This window comes from Vitis riparia, chromosome 16 (genome assembly GCF_004353265.1).
Source record: "Vitis riparia cultivar Riparia Gloire de Montpellier isolate 1030 chromosome 16, EGFV_Vit.rip_1.0, whole genome shotgun sequence".
NCBI classification, from domain to species: domain Eukaryota; kingdom Viridiplantae; phylum Streptophyta; class Magnoliopsida; order Vitales; family Vitaceae; genus Vitis; species Vitis riparia.
The window spans coordinates 19,488,388-19,500,908 of NC_048446.1; the positions used below are offsets into that span (position 1 = coordinate 19,488,388).

A 12,521-nucleotide genomic window follows, 5' to 3' on the forward strand; every position below is an offset into this window, starting at 1 on the left:
ATCGACCAAATTCAACTATGACCTCACAAATTCTAGGATATAACCCCTGTTTCAAGTAACTGCTACACAATATTGTACCTTAGGCGTATATGCATGTTCTTCCCATTAGATATTTTACTCTTAGCCTTATCAATTACAGCTTGGCTATCACAATGCATAGACACAGACGGAGCTGGTCTCGTCCATCAAGGGATATCTACTAAGAGGTTTCTAAGCCACTCAACCTCATAACTTGTCTTTTCTAAGGCAATATCTATGGTAGACCGAGTAATGCAAGTTTACTTAACAGACTTCCAAGAAACTGCACTTCCACCAAGGATAAAAACATATCCATTAGCGGATTTCATCTCAGCTGAATCCGAGATCCAATTTTCATCTCTAAATCCTTCAAGGACACTTCGAAATCCACTAAAGCACAAACCATAGTTAATGGTGCCTCTCAAATACTAAAGGACTCTACGAACAACAATCTAATAGTTCTAATTAGGACTTTGGGTGTACCAACTCAATCTACCTACTACATAAGCAATGTCAGGTTTGGCACAGTTCATTAAGTACATTAGGCTCCTTATGATCTGAGCATACTCTATTTAAGCAATACTATGTTCTCTATTTTTCTTCAACTGTGAGCTAGGATCATAAGGAATTGACACTGGTTTACAATCAAAGTATTCAAACTTCCTTAAGATCGATCTTTTCAACATAGTGCTCTTGAGAAAGTTTAAGCCCATTAGGTGTTCTAGTTATTTTAATTTCTAGAATCACCTCTACCTCTCCTAGGTCTTTCATATCAAACTTAGAACCTGGGAATTTCTTGGTCTCACACACAACCTTTAGGCTAGTTCCAAATATCAACATCTCATCAACATAAAGGCAAATGACTAAACATGTGTTATTCTCATACTTGCTATAGATACACTTACCAACATCATTAATGGAATATCCATTAGTTACTAACACATGATCAAACTTGTTGTGTCACTGTTTGGGAGCTTGTTTTAACCCTTCCACAACTCATAAGGAGTTTTACCAGTTTTTTTGTAGGGTACTCTATTTTAAATATGACATGCGGATAGGATAGCTTCCCCCCACAAGTTCAAGGGTGCTCTTAAACTTACCAACATTGCAGAGAAAACCCTTTCCTGCCATCTCTTAAAGAATGTCTCGTTGAATGGATCAATTTTAGAGGTGTCAGGACGGGTGTGAACTAGGAAAGCTTCCATTTGGATATATTTTAAGATTGTTGGGTTTTAAGGATATGGAAATAAAGGACTAGCCCAAAAGATACAAACAAATAACAGAATTAATAAGAATAAAAACTTATCGGTTGAGGCGTAACAAACACTGTCCTTTAAATAGATCCACCCTCCTCGAAAACGAACTTGATGCACTAGGGTACTAATGGTCTACCTCCAGGATTCAATAGTCAAATCTCGTATTAGGTGCACTCAGTAAGCTAGGTTCTCAAAAATTCTCTGAAAATTTGCTATTCATATATAGAGAGTGAGGGGCGACCTACTTTTATAGGCTATTAACACAGTTCTAATGAGAATCTACTTGTAATCAGAACAAGACTCAAAGTGGAAGGGAATTTTACTTCTAAAAGGAATGAGACTCCACTAAAAATAATTCCCAAGAAGACTATTCCCAAAAATATAAGACTAATAGAATAAAATTAAATTAAATAAATACAATTTCTAATAGGACTCTTCCCAAAAATATAAGACTAATAGAATAAAATAAAATAAAAATAAAAATTATTTACACTCTTCCCACCAATATTTTTCAATATATACGTAAAACATGTTATCGATATATTCGTAAAAACCTAATATTTTCATCCTTGTATATTAACAAAGCACTTAGAAGCAAGGAAAAATCTCAAATCCTAAGATATTTCAAATTCTATTAATATTGTTGATGACGAGTTTGATAAGGAAGGTGATGCTTTTTAATTATAGTTGCTAAAAACTTTGTTAACTCTTGGATTTTGGATTCTTGAAGTTCCTTTTACATGTGCCCATATAAGGAGTAGTTTGATATCTATAAGGAATGTAATGCTAGTACTATTTGAATGGGCAATGATTCAAGCTCCAAAGTCACTAGGATTGGTTCCATAAAAGGTGAGGATGTTTGATGGTGTTGTGAGGATATTGAGTAATGTCAAGCACGTTTCTAAGTTGAGGAAAAGTTTAATTTCTTTAGGGGCTTTGCACAATTTAGGTTATGATTTTTATACAAAGAACAATATTATGAAGATCAACAAAGATACTTTGATAGCTATGAAAGGGAAAAGGGTGAAAAAATTTTACGCATTGATCAAGAAAACAATTTTAAGTAGAGCTATGAAGGTAAATCCAAGTCATGAAGAGTCTTTTGCGAGTGTTGAAAGAAATTGTCAAATTAGAAGAGCACAACAAGATGATCAAAACTTTGTTTTTGTTAAGAGTACTCATTGGCACAAAGATGAGAGTAATTGTAAAATGAATGAAGTTATAAAGAAGATCAAGATGATTTTTCGAGTCAAGTTTGATGAGAGTTTAAACTTGACACATGCTTGTTCTCATTAATAATACAGGATTGAGAAAATTTGAGTCAAGTGGAGTATATTGGGATTTGACTCAAATTTATTTATTTATTTTTAACTTTTAGAAAAGTCAATATTCATAGAGTTTGTATTTTGATAAATTACCTTTTTAAGTTTGATTAGAATTAGGAAACAATAGTTTTAAGGTTAACAAGTAAGGTTCTATAAATATTTGGTTTTATTTTAGAAATAGAGAAAAAATACTGGGTAAGAAAAGTGTGAAGAGAAATAGATAAAAGGACGTATCGGGCTTTAGGTAGAGAAAGGTTGTGAGAGTTTAAAATGTGTAATCTTGAAAGTTATAATAAATTTGATTTCTCTTTCGCGTGGACATGAGTGCTTACACTAAACTATGTAAATAGTTTGTCTTCTCTATTTTATTTTATTTTTTTCCATTGCATTTAAATGTCGTGATTCTTCCTAACAAGTGATATCAGATCTTCTGTATACTCAACAAATGGCATCAGAGCTAACACCTATGAGAGTTCTTGGGCCGTTTTCAATCCACACTACCTAAACTCAAACTATAGCTCCAAGTGCTAATCATCTTGTCTACTAGATGAACCGGGAACGGAGCCGGCCAAAAGCAAGTCCATAAAGACTTGAAATTTTAAGCTATAATAAAAGGACTATCTATTCACAAACACCCCCCCACCCCTGGGGAACCAAGATTCAAACCTTCACCCCCTCTCCCAAATCAACTCTAAGTTATTTATCGATATCATACCAGTACTACAATATGTTTGTCATATCTGATGAATAAGCAGTGAAATATTGCAGCAAATGCAAATCATTCAAAATGTGAAAATCATTTTGTAGAATCTAACTACAGCTACTGTACCATGAAGTTTACACTACCAATGTACAAATGCTACTGCATGAAGAGAGTCCACACAGAAATAGCCAAACCCAATAGTAGTTTCTCTCACTTTCTGCAAATCCATAGGCATCTCCAAGTACCACACATTTACATAATAATCATTACTAAGAAACACCCAGAAACTGGTAACAGTTTGTTTGTATAATGGCCTAATAAATACCGATATGAAGGATACACTAAAACACCCCTATGCATGCTTTTCTGGGCTGTCCAGATTTCTTTGCCCATCTCACTCTACAGCTTTCAATTCAGTGTTGCATGGCCATAACTAGCGGGTTTTAGGTGAATGGCTTTCTGGCTTCCCAAACTTTTTCAACCCTTCTCACAAAGAATGGTGCTGCTGATGCGTGTGTATAGGATGTGGCCTATAGGAAGTAGGTCAGTTGTTTCTTCTTCCTTGAACCACCTTCTCCATACAACTCATTCCACTGCTTCAGCTCATTCATTACTGCTCCCTCAGAAGCAAAACTAGAAGCAACCTGCAACCAGGTTAAAGATATTAGATGCATGTCCACTCCTGTGAAAGCCAGAAGTTTTGTGCATTGCATTTCAAGAAGAAAAATGAGACTCAGAAGTAGTTACCTGATTCTTTGCCTGCCTCATGTCTTCCATGTTTAAGGGTCTCAGAACAATTTCTTTCTCCTCTTTAGCTTCTTCTTTGGCATCCAAAGCATCCTCTGAGCTTTGCCCTTCATCAGCTTTCTGCTTCTTTTCCTGTAAAAAGAAAAATCATGAGGAAAAAAAAAAAAGCCATTGTGTTCTACTGTGGAAAACATGTTGGAAAGAGGGAAAAAGGAAGAAAAGAATACTTGGAGAAGCTAAGAAAGTTGTTACCTTATCCTTCATCATTCTCTCTTGTTGTAGTAGCTCCCTAACAGGTCGATAAGCTGCCGTCACGCACAAGTTCTGTTTCAATAGTTAATGCCAAGGTTAACACAGCTGATTCTTAATCAATTCACCATTGCCATCAGTAGAAGTACAAACCTTAAGATCACTTCCAGTATATCCTTCTGTCATGGTTGCAAGCTCCTTAAAGTCAAGATCCTCTGCTTTTTCTTTTGCCAGGAGAGTCTTCAAGATCATCTCCCTGCTCTCCACAGATGGTAGACCAACCATAATTCTGTTCATCATATAGACCATTAGTTTGTCTGATCGAAGCACAGTGACACGCTTATCTACTTAAAACATTTCTGATATTTTGATTTGATAACACAGAAGATGATAAAGTAAAGGGAAAAGTTTCTCTTAGAATTTGAGATTGATAGTCAAAGGAGAGACATGTTTTCTAGGGAGTCAAGTGCAAGCTCAAGGGAGTAAAAGAGAATGGGTAAAAGTGGAAAACGTCACAAATATTACTACATGGATTTACTTAAAACTATTTGAGTTTTCATGCTTTGATGAAGATCTGGCCTTTTTTGTAGTTGAAGATTAAGGGATGCAGTAAAACGATGAGAATGATGCTGAGTGTAATACAATATACAAATCTACCTGCGCTCAAACCGCCTGATAATTGCCTCGTCAAGGTCAAATGGCCTGTTGGTTGCAGCAAGAACAAGGATTCGTTCACCAGCTTTTGTCAGTAGCCCATCCCAATGTGTCATGAACTCATTCTTAATCTTACGCATTGCTTCATGCTCTCCAACTCTAGTCCGCTGCCCGAGCATGCTATCGACCTCATCCACAAAAATAATAGTTGGGGAGACCTTTGCTGCGAGTGTGAACAGAGCTCGAACATTCTTCTCATCTTCACCAAACCATTTTGAAGTGATGGTGGACATTGAGACATTGATGAAGCTTGCTCCAGCTTCATTGGCAATGGCCTTTGCCAGCATGGTTTTTCCAGTACCAGGAGGCCCAAAGAGCAATATTCCCCTACAAGGCTTAAGAAGCCCACCCTTGAAGAGGTCTGGCCTTCGAAGAGGGAGCATGACCAGCTCCTGAAGTGATTCTTTAATGTCACTCAAAGCACCGATATCATCAAATGTCACTCCTATCTCATTCGCTGGGATAACCTCTGGCCTTATACGCTTCTCAAATTCATTGTCAGGTGGAACGTCCTGGAGGGAAACAATTAACAGTTCAACAGTTAAAAGAGTAAGGGAATGATGGAAAATTTTCCCAATAAAATTTTCTTTTACAAAAATCAGCATTGTAATCGCTTAGCTTTGTTTTAAACTTTCAGAAGACAGGGACATTTGTGACACACCTAGAATCTAAGTTGCATTAAATTCAATGCATGAACCCACAAGATTTATCTCACATCCCCTATTCTATCCCTCTTTTCAAACGAACATTGAAGGAAAAGGACTTACTGCAGCTTTTGTTGCAGGTTGATTCTCACCATCCTTCTTTGCTAGTGCAGATTTCTCAGTCTCACTCTTGCTTCCAGGTGCTGAAGTCTCAGCCTTTCCTTCAGGCTTTCCACCAGTACTCTCTTCCCCTTCAGTATCCTAAATTCAATAGAAAAACAAAGCATATAATTAAAGCACATTGGTATAGTTAAGTTCCAATATCAACCACACTATGATCAGATTGTTGAATTGTAGAATGCCGAGATGTAAAACAAACCTTAGAAGATTCAGCATTTGTTTCCAGTTTTAGTGTATCTTTTCCACCACTTTTACCTTGCTGGAATATATTCAAGCCATGGGACAAACTGTACCAGGGCCACAAGATGAGTTATATGGAACTCTGTTTAAACTAAACTAAATAAATAAAGAAGCTGAGAAGACAGAAGCATAGAAACAATTGTATCTACCTCTTGGAAGATATGACAAGCTTTCCATTTCGGTATTCTGGATCTTTGTTATTCATCAAATGATAAGATATTGCAGATATTACAATCTCTTCTATGTAGTTACTTAGAATCATAGAGTCTGCATGGCAGATTGAACCCAAATCATCACAGTCGAGATCATTTGCTGCAAGCACCTCAGCAATATGGTTTTTGTTTTCCTGAAACTGGAGCATCTTTATCTCCTCTTCCAGTTGAGCTTTCCAGCTATCAAGACGTGTCTCATCCTCCGGTGCCCTGATTTCAATATTGTAAGGGAATAGAAGGCCCACTCTCTCATCCACTTCTCTGCCCTCATCATCATTGTCCAACATGCGGGAACCAAGTATCAGAACTGACCCTGAAAGTTTGTCCAACATTTTCTGGAACAATTTGTAAAATCTATCTGATTGGAGAAGAAACTTCTCAACATCCCTGATGTATAAAATAATGGAACGTGCTTCCGATACTGAAACCAAGACCTGTTAGTAATATAACACATCTGCCTGTCAGTAACTAAAATAAGCAAGATTTGCATCTTCTCTCAATCATGATAAAACATCATCAAAACAAGATCATGCATGAATATGATAGGACTCTCAGATTTAGAACAGAAAACTTATTCGTCCTAGATTACCTTGCAAAGTGACTGCAAAAGACGTTTCTCATCAAAAGCCCAGCTGCTTGTGCGCTTGACATGAGCTAAAAAAAATAAAAGAAATGAACAGCAGTAAGAATAACATTTCTTTCCAAAGAGAGGTGAGTAGCTAAAAATTATGGAGTGACAATTAAATAACACCAATATAAAAGCAAGAAAATAGAGCATGTCACAGTACTATATCCCAAAGGACAAATAGGGCCATGCTTAAACTACTCAGTAGCTGGTCTCAAAAATTTCGAAATAGGAACAAATATAAATTTGAAGGGAAATAGTCAAATGCAAAAGTTTACAAAACTTAAGAGATAATGTTTTCATTTAGCAAAATAACGTGACTAGTTATATCAAAAAGCTGAAAATTCATAAAGGAAGGGTACTTATAGCTGTATATTGTGAACATTCAGACCCAAAAAAATGAATAGCAAAATAAAAACAACTTGCACAAAATTGTGAGTTCAAGTGTTCTATTGGTTGAATGCTAGACAATTGGTTCACTAGTTGCAAACCTTCAAATGTAGCATTTATGAAAATAAAGTCAAGATGGGAAAATGGATTCAAATTAAGCATCACATGATAAGGAGAACCCCATCTCATATGCTCCCTAATGCTCACATGTAGTAAAACAAAATCCAGATTGATTGGAAAAACTTAACTACCATATTCATTGATCAATTTGGTGAAAAATAATGGATAAACAATGGATACTCAACAATTGGAATTGGATAGGTTCATAAGGTTGAGATGATTCAGGTGATATTCTCCTTGATAGAATCCATCCAATGTGGAATTCCTATAGATTTGTGTTATTGAATGGCAGTGATGCAGAGGAAACTAAGGGTATTTCAATTAAGTTCTGAGATGCAACCTGAACTTTGAGTGGTAGATTGGGAAGCAACAGTGTTCATATCAGATGAAGTAGAAGCATTCCTGCGATGCTTTGGAGGATTATTAGCACCTTCCATACATCTGCAAATAAGCACAGCTACAGCTTTAGAAGTGATACATGAGACTTAATACCTAAATGGACAAACCCTTGAATCCCAATTACTTGGGCCAGCAGAATTTAGAGTATGAGTGATCTACCATACCTTGATTTAATATCGGCACCACTGCTTTGCCTAGATAATGTGCCTGTAATAGAAGTTCTTATCAGAGCTAAGTTGTGGAGAAAATAGAGTCAACACAAAGTAAAAATAACAACACAGTAAAGAAAATAAAAAGGCATGAGTAGTAGTTTGTTAAAAGAATGTAATGTTTGGTTCATCTAACCAGGTATAGTATATCACAATTAATGATCAGTGATAACTACAAACGCATCTTTAAAACCGTAGGTATTCCTCCTCTGCCTATTATGAGTTATATGGACATTGTTAGGGCTTTAGCTCAAGTGTAAATGGATATGTTACACATATTTGGCCTAGTACTCAACAAATTAAGCTTTTAGGTCAATTGATCACCTAACATGGCATCAGAATCTTGGTTTACGGGAGGATATATTTTTTGTTCTAACCAATGTTTATTTCTCCATTTATCAAGCCTATGTGCAAACCCAAAAAAGACTGCCAAGGACAAAGGGTATTAGGGCTTTAACCCAAGTGTAAGTTGCAATGACATACATAGTTGGCACATCACCTAACAGTTTAAACTTTTAGGTCAACTGGTACCCTAATACGGTATCAGTGCCTTGTTTTATGGGAGGCAATATGTTTGAACCTCACCAATGTTTATTTATTCATTGATTAATCCTAAGTGCAAGCTCAAAGAAGTCTTCATGTGACAAGGGTTCTTAGGACTTGGGAGTGTAAGTTGGTATGATATACATGGTTGGCCCAAAAGCTTAAGTTTTTAGGCCAATTGCTAGCTTAATTAACATGAACAAAAACCAAATGTTTAGCAACATAAACTATAGCAGGTTTTACATGAAGAAGATTTGGCTCAACATGTTCTATTCAATACGGGTAGGAGAGGAACCCGACTCAGTATTCTTAAAAATATACAGGAATCAAAAAAATCACAAAGCACTCAACAAACCACAAAGTTGTACCACTTGAATCTTGTGAAAATTAAAGTTTTAAATATTAGAAGCTGGAATTCTGTTAATACCTTTGGTTTCTTCTCTTTGGGGAAGGATTGAGAAAGAGCCAAGAAAACTAGACATTCGCCCCAATGTTGTTTCTGAGATGGACTTCTTGGAAGACTACAAAAAGAAGCTTTCCAGTTAGGAAATACTCCATTAGAGCCCATTGGTTAACTTATTTAACACAGGGCAAGTTAAACATGAATTGCTGGAATGAAAAGTATTTAGTTGACAACAGAGAATGATGATTGCAATGTTACATGGTTAAACTTGATTGACCCTACTAAATCAAAATGCAAGTATTCATGGAGGGAAAGGCGTTTTCATTTCAGCAAACAAAGAAATCAGAGAAAGCTTACAGATTCTTTTTTGGGACAACCATATTTGCCTTGCAGCTGTGAAATGGCAATCATAGCAAGATTTAGTGATATAGCATGCAAAGATAAACTTCAGGATGATTGAGTCTGTACATGTTTCACCTTTAGAGAAAAGTCATTAACATCCAACAGCAGCAACTTTGCTTCAAAGAAATGTGCTAAAGCTTTGGCAAGTGTTTGCTGGTAAAGTTCTTCAAAAGATTAACAAAAATAAAAGTAAAGCAAAAGGCAAACAAGTTAGGCCATCAAAAGGACTCAGAAACATAAATATCCAAATGCAGGGTCAGAGAACATATTCCAGAGAGCATACCAGCAGGTCCTGAGAGCAAAATAGCCCTGCTTGCAGGTGCAAGGTTTCGAGTGTGCTTAGAAAAGTCAGAGTGTTTTAGATGAACATATGCAGCACTTGTAAGTAATACTCGTGTCTGCTCACTGTCATAGCCATTAATAGAAAGGAACAACATTAGCATAAATATAATAAGAGATCAAGAGACGTTTAGATCAATGTAATGAATCTGAGTTTAGAATTAGTGTCTATGTAAACTAGAATGATATGGGAGTGTTCTATGACTACTTCAAAAAATTGCGACACTCTGCACAGTCAACATTTTACATGGCATTTCAAAAAAGGCCTATTAGAAACAATAGCTAAGAACTCCATGTATATCTTAATAAAGAATGATAAATGTAACATCTCAAAAGTAACAAATTTGTGAAAGCTAAGACCTTGGAAGATGCCAATGCTGTCAAGTTTCTACTTCCTCAAACCATGATTTGCATACTACTAACCTGATCACAGAAAAAGACCAAAAGAAAATCCTTGGAGTACATTTAATTAAGAGGAAAATTTGAAGTTTCAGACTTGAGGATCAAACAGTGTCAACAATTTGCATAAAAACCCAAGAATACAAAAATAAATATTCTCATATAGAAAAAGTGCTTTCAAAGTGCTAACACCAGTTACAACCTTTCATGGACATCCATACGCCCACATGAAGTGGCAAATACACAAACTGGACCAGTTTTACAAGATGCAAGTTGCATATGACAGCAGATATTAAAGGGTAACTTAAAGACAGCACTGGTGCATGAAAAAGAAACCGACAAGCCTGGAAAGTTGGATTGGAAATGATGTGCCCAACATCTCACTTCCAGTGCCACATAGTGCTCATGGTCACCAACCTTTCTTCTGGCATCTGCACTTACCAATATTGAGAAACACCAAAACAAAATACAGAACAGACGGCTCCAAGGAACTTCCATTTTTAGAATTTCCTCACCAAAATGCCGAATGGTTTACACAGAGATTAATTCTAATTGCAAAAACTAGAATTGAGAAGAATTGGTACTTGAGATGGATTGATCGTCTCTCATCAGCTACTCTATGAGTAAACTATGTTATAACGGATATTCACAACAACCAGGAGCAACTGTTGTTGATATGCCCTTGACTGAAAATCATACCTCTAAATATGTAATATTAGCATACATCCGATAAGTATGGGAATAATAGGTAGATCCAGTACTGCTACAGGATGAAGCCTATGTGGGAAAAAAGGGGGAAAGGAAGAAGATGCTTTATGGGCACTTTTGAGATTGAGTGAACTTCTTTTTGAACATAAGACTTTAGAAGACATGAGAGTCTCAAAAAGAAATAACAGTGATCTTAGGCAATTTAACAGGGAAACTCTAACCACCCCAAATTGCATCCTAGTCTAAACTTTTTCCTTATAGGTAAGGGACCTTCAGACAAAGTCATAAGCATATGTACCTCAAAAAAGACACCCTTCATTCCCAAATTCCCAAATAATTACTCCTCTTTCTAATCCATTAAATCTAAAAGATGAAGCTTAGAACACAAAACTGAAGTGAAATGGAAATCAAAGAGAGAATCCCCAGATTCGCTTGGATTCAATAACACAAACCAATAATATGACAGGAAAAAAAAATCCAGAAAGATGGGAAGAAAAAAAAATGAAACCCCCATCAATTAGAATCCCCAAAAGAAAATTATTAAAAGAATTTCAGAAGGGTATTGAAGAATCAGTAGTTTAACAGCAATACATCATGGGTGACAGAAGAAGCATATGCAGAAAATATCTTAATACCAGATCATCCACATGGTGGTAATAACAGACTAAATTGATTAAAACAATCAAACAATAATATTAGTTTTACACTAAATATCAATACAATTTTCTCTAACAAGGCCTCTAAATTTTCATATGGATTTAAGAATAAGGAATACATATGCAAATAATGAATCATTGGGGATGAAAAATTCATCAATCTCATTACCTGAGGAAATAAGGAAATTCATCAAAGGTGACCTTGCTTTCCCTTCCATCCACAACCTGCCGCAGAAGCTCATGCTCAATCTGCTCTTCTGTAATGGCGTCCGGCGAGCAATTCAGCCCTGTCCATCGACTCACTGTCTGTCCAGAAGCCAAACCAAGCCCAACCGAGACACCCACCCCAACGCTCAGCGCAGACAACAAAATGTGCTTCTGTTCCATCACTTTAGGCCTCCTCCAAACCAAATTCAATTCTCTCCCAAAAAAGCAATACCCCTCCTGTCTCTCTCCAACCTTCACACACAGACAAACAGAAAACAAAGCTCAATCCCAAGAAGCAAACAAGCAACAGTTGTATATACTATTTCTTTCCCACTAATCGCACTTCTTCAATATTCAATCCCACATCTTTGAACACAAGTACCAGAGAAAAAAACAAGCAAACAATACAAACCCATCTCCCAAAAGCCTGCTATCCAATCAGAAAATGGTTTGTTTCCTGGAAAACTTCATCCCCAATACATTTGTTTTCACACCAAATAAATGACATACTAGTACTACTCAACACACCCACACTAGAAACATGAACCCACAGGGACTCACACCAAGAAGAAATGAAACCAATGATGATTGAAACTGAAGAAAAGGATACCCAAAAGTACGTTGGTGAAAAAATCTTCACACTAGAACAAAGTAATATTATGAGCGGTTGTTTATGGCAGAATATGATTGAAAATCCAGAGAAATCTGGCAAAGATTGACAAGGGACTTTTGGGGTTGGAGTTTAGAGCCTACCCTTTCAGTAAGGTAGAAGTTTGGACACAGGAATGTATGAATCTCCGATTGGTACGACGTTGGTGGACCAGTTTCGACAG

At 36.4% G+C, this 12,521-nt stretch overlaps 1 protein-coding gene across 4 annotated transcripts; it reads right to left on the reverse strand.

Annotated features, from left to right (window-relative positions):
- Positions 1–3,361: 3,361 nt before the first annotated feature.
- On the reverse strand, positions 3,362–12,521 carry LOC117933085. Of its 4 annotated transcripts, none has more exons than XM_034854454.1 (17): positions 12,442–12,521; positions 11,651–11,940; positions 9,663–9,784; positions 9,455–9,543; positions 9,335–9,370; positions 9,002–9,095; positions 7,987–8,029; positions 7,764–7,864; positions 6,878–6,942; positions 6,226–6,722; positions 6,036–6,123; positions 5,780–5,917; positions 4,956–5,524; positions 4,452–4,587; positions 4,302–4,373; positions 4,050–4,181; positions 3,362–3,946 (listed from the first exon to the last, which is right to left on the reverse strand). In XM_034854454.1, exons 2-17 carry the CDS (start codon positions 11,866–11,868, stop codon positions 3,833–3,835), a joined length of 2,514 nt encoding a protein of 837 aa, XP_034710345.1. In that variant the 5' UTR covers positions 11,869–11,940; positions 12,442–12,521; the 3' UTR covers positions 3,362–3,832. The 4 variants fall into 4 exon arrangements, with proteins under 4 accessions (XP_034710345.1, XP_034710348.1, XP_034710347.1 ...); XM_034854457.1 differs by lacking the exon at positions 12,442–12,521 and adding an exon at positions 12,299–12,427; XM_034854456.1 differs by lacking the exon at positions 12,442–12,521 and adding an exon at positions 12,250–12,427.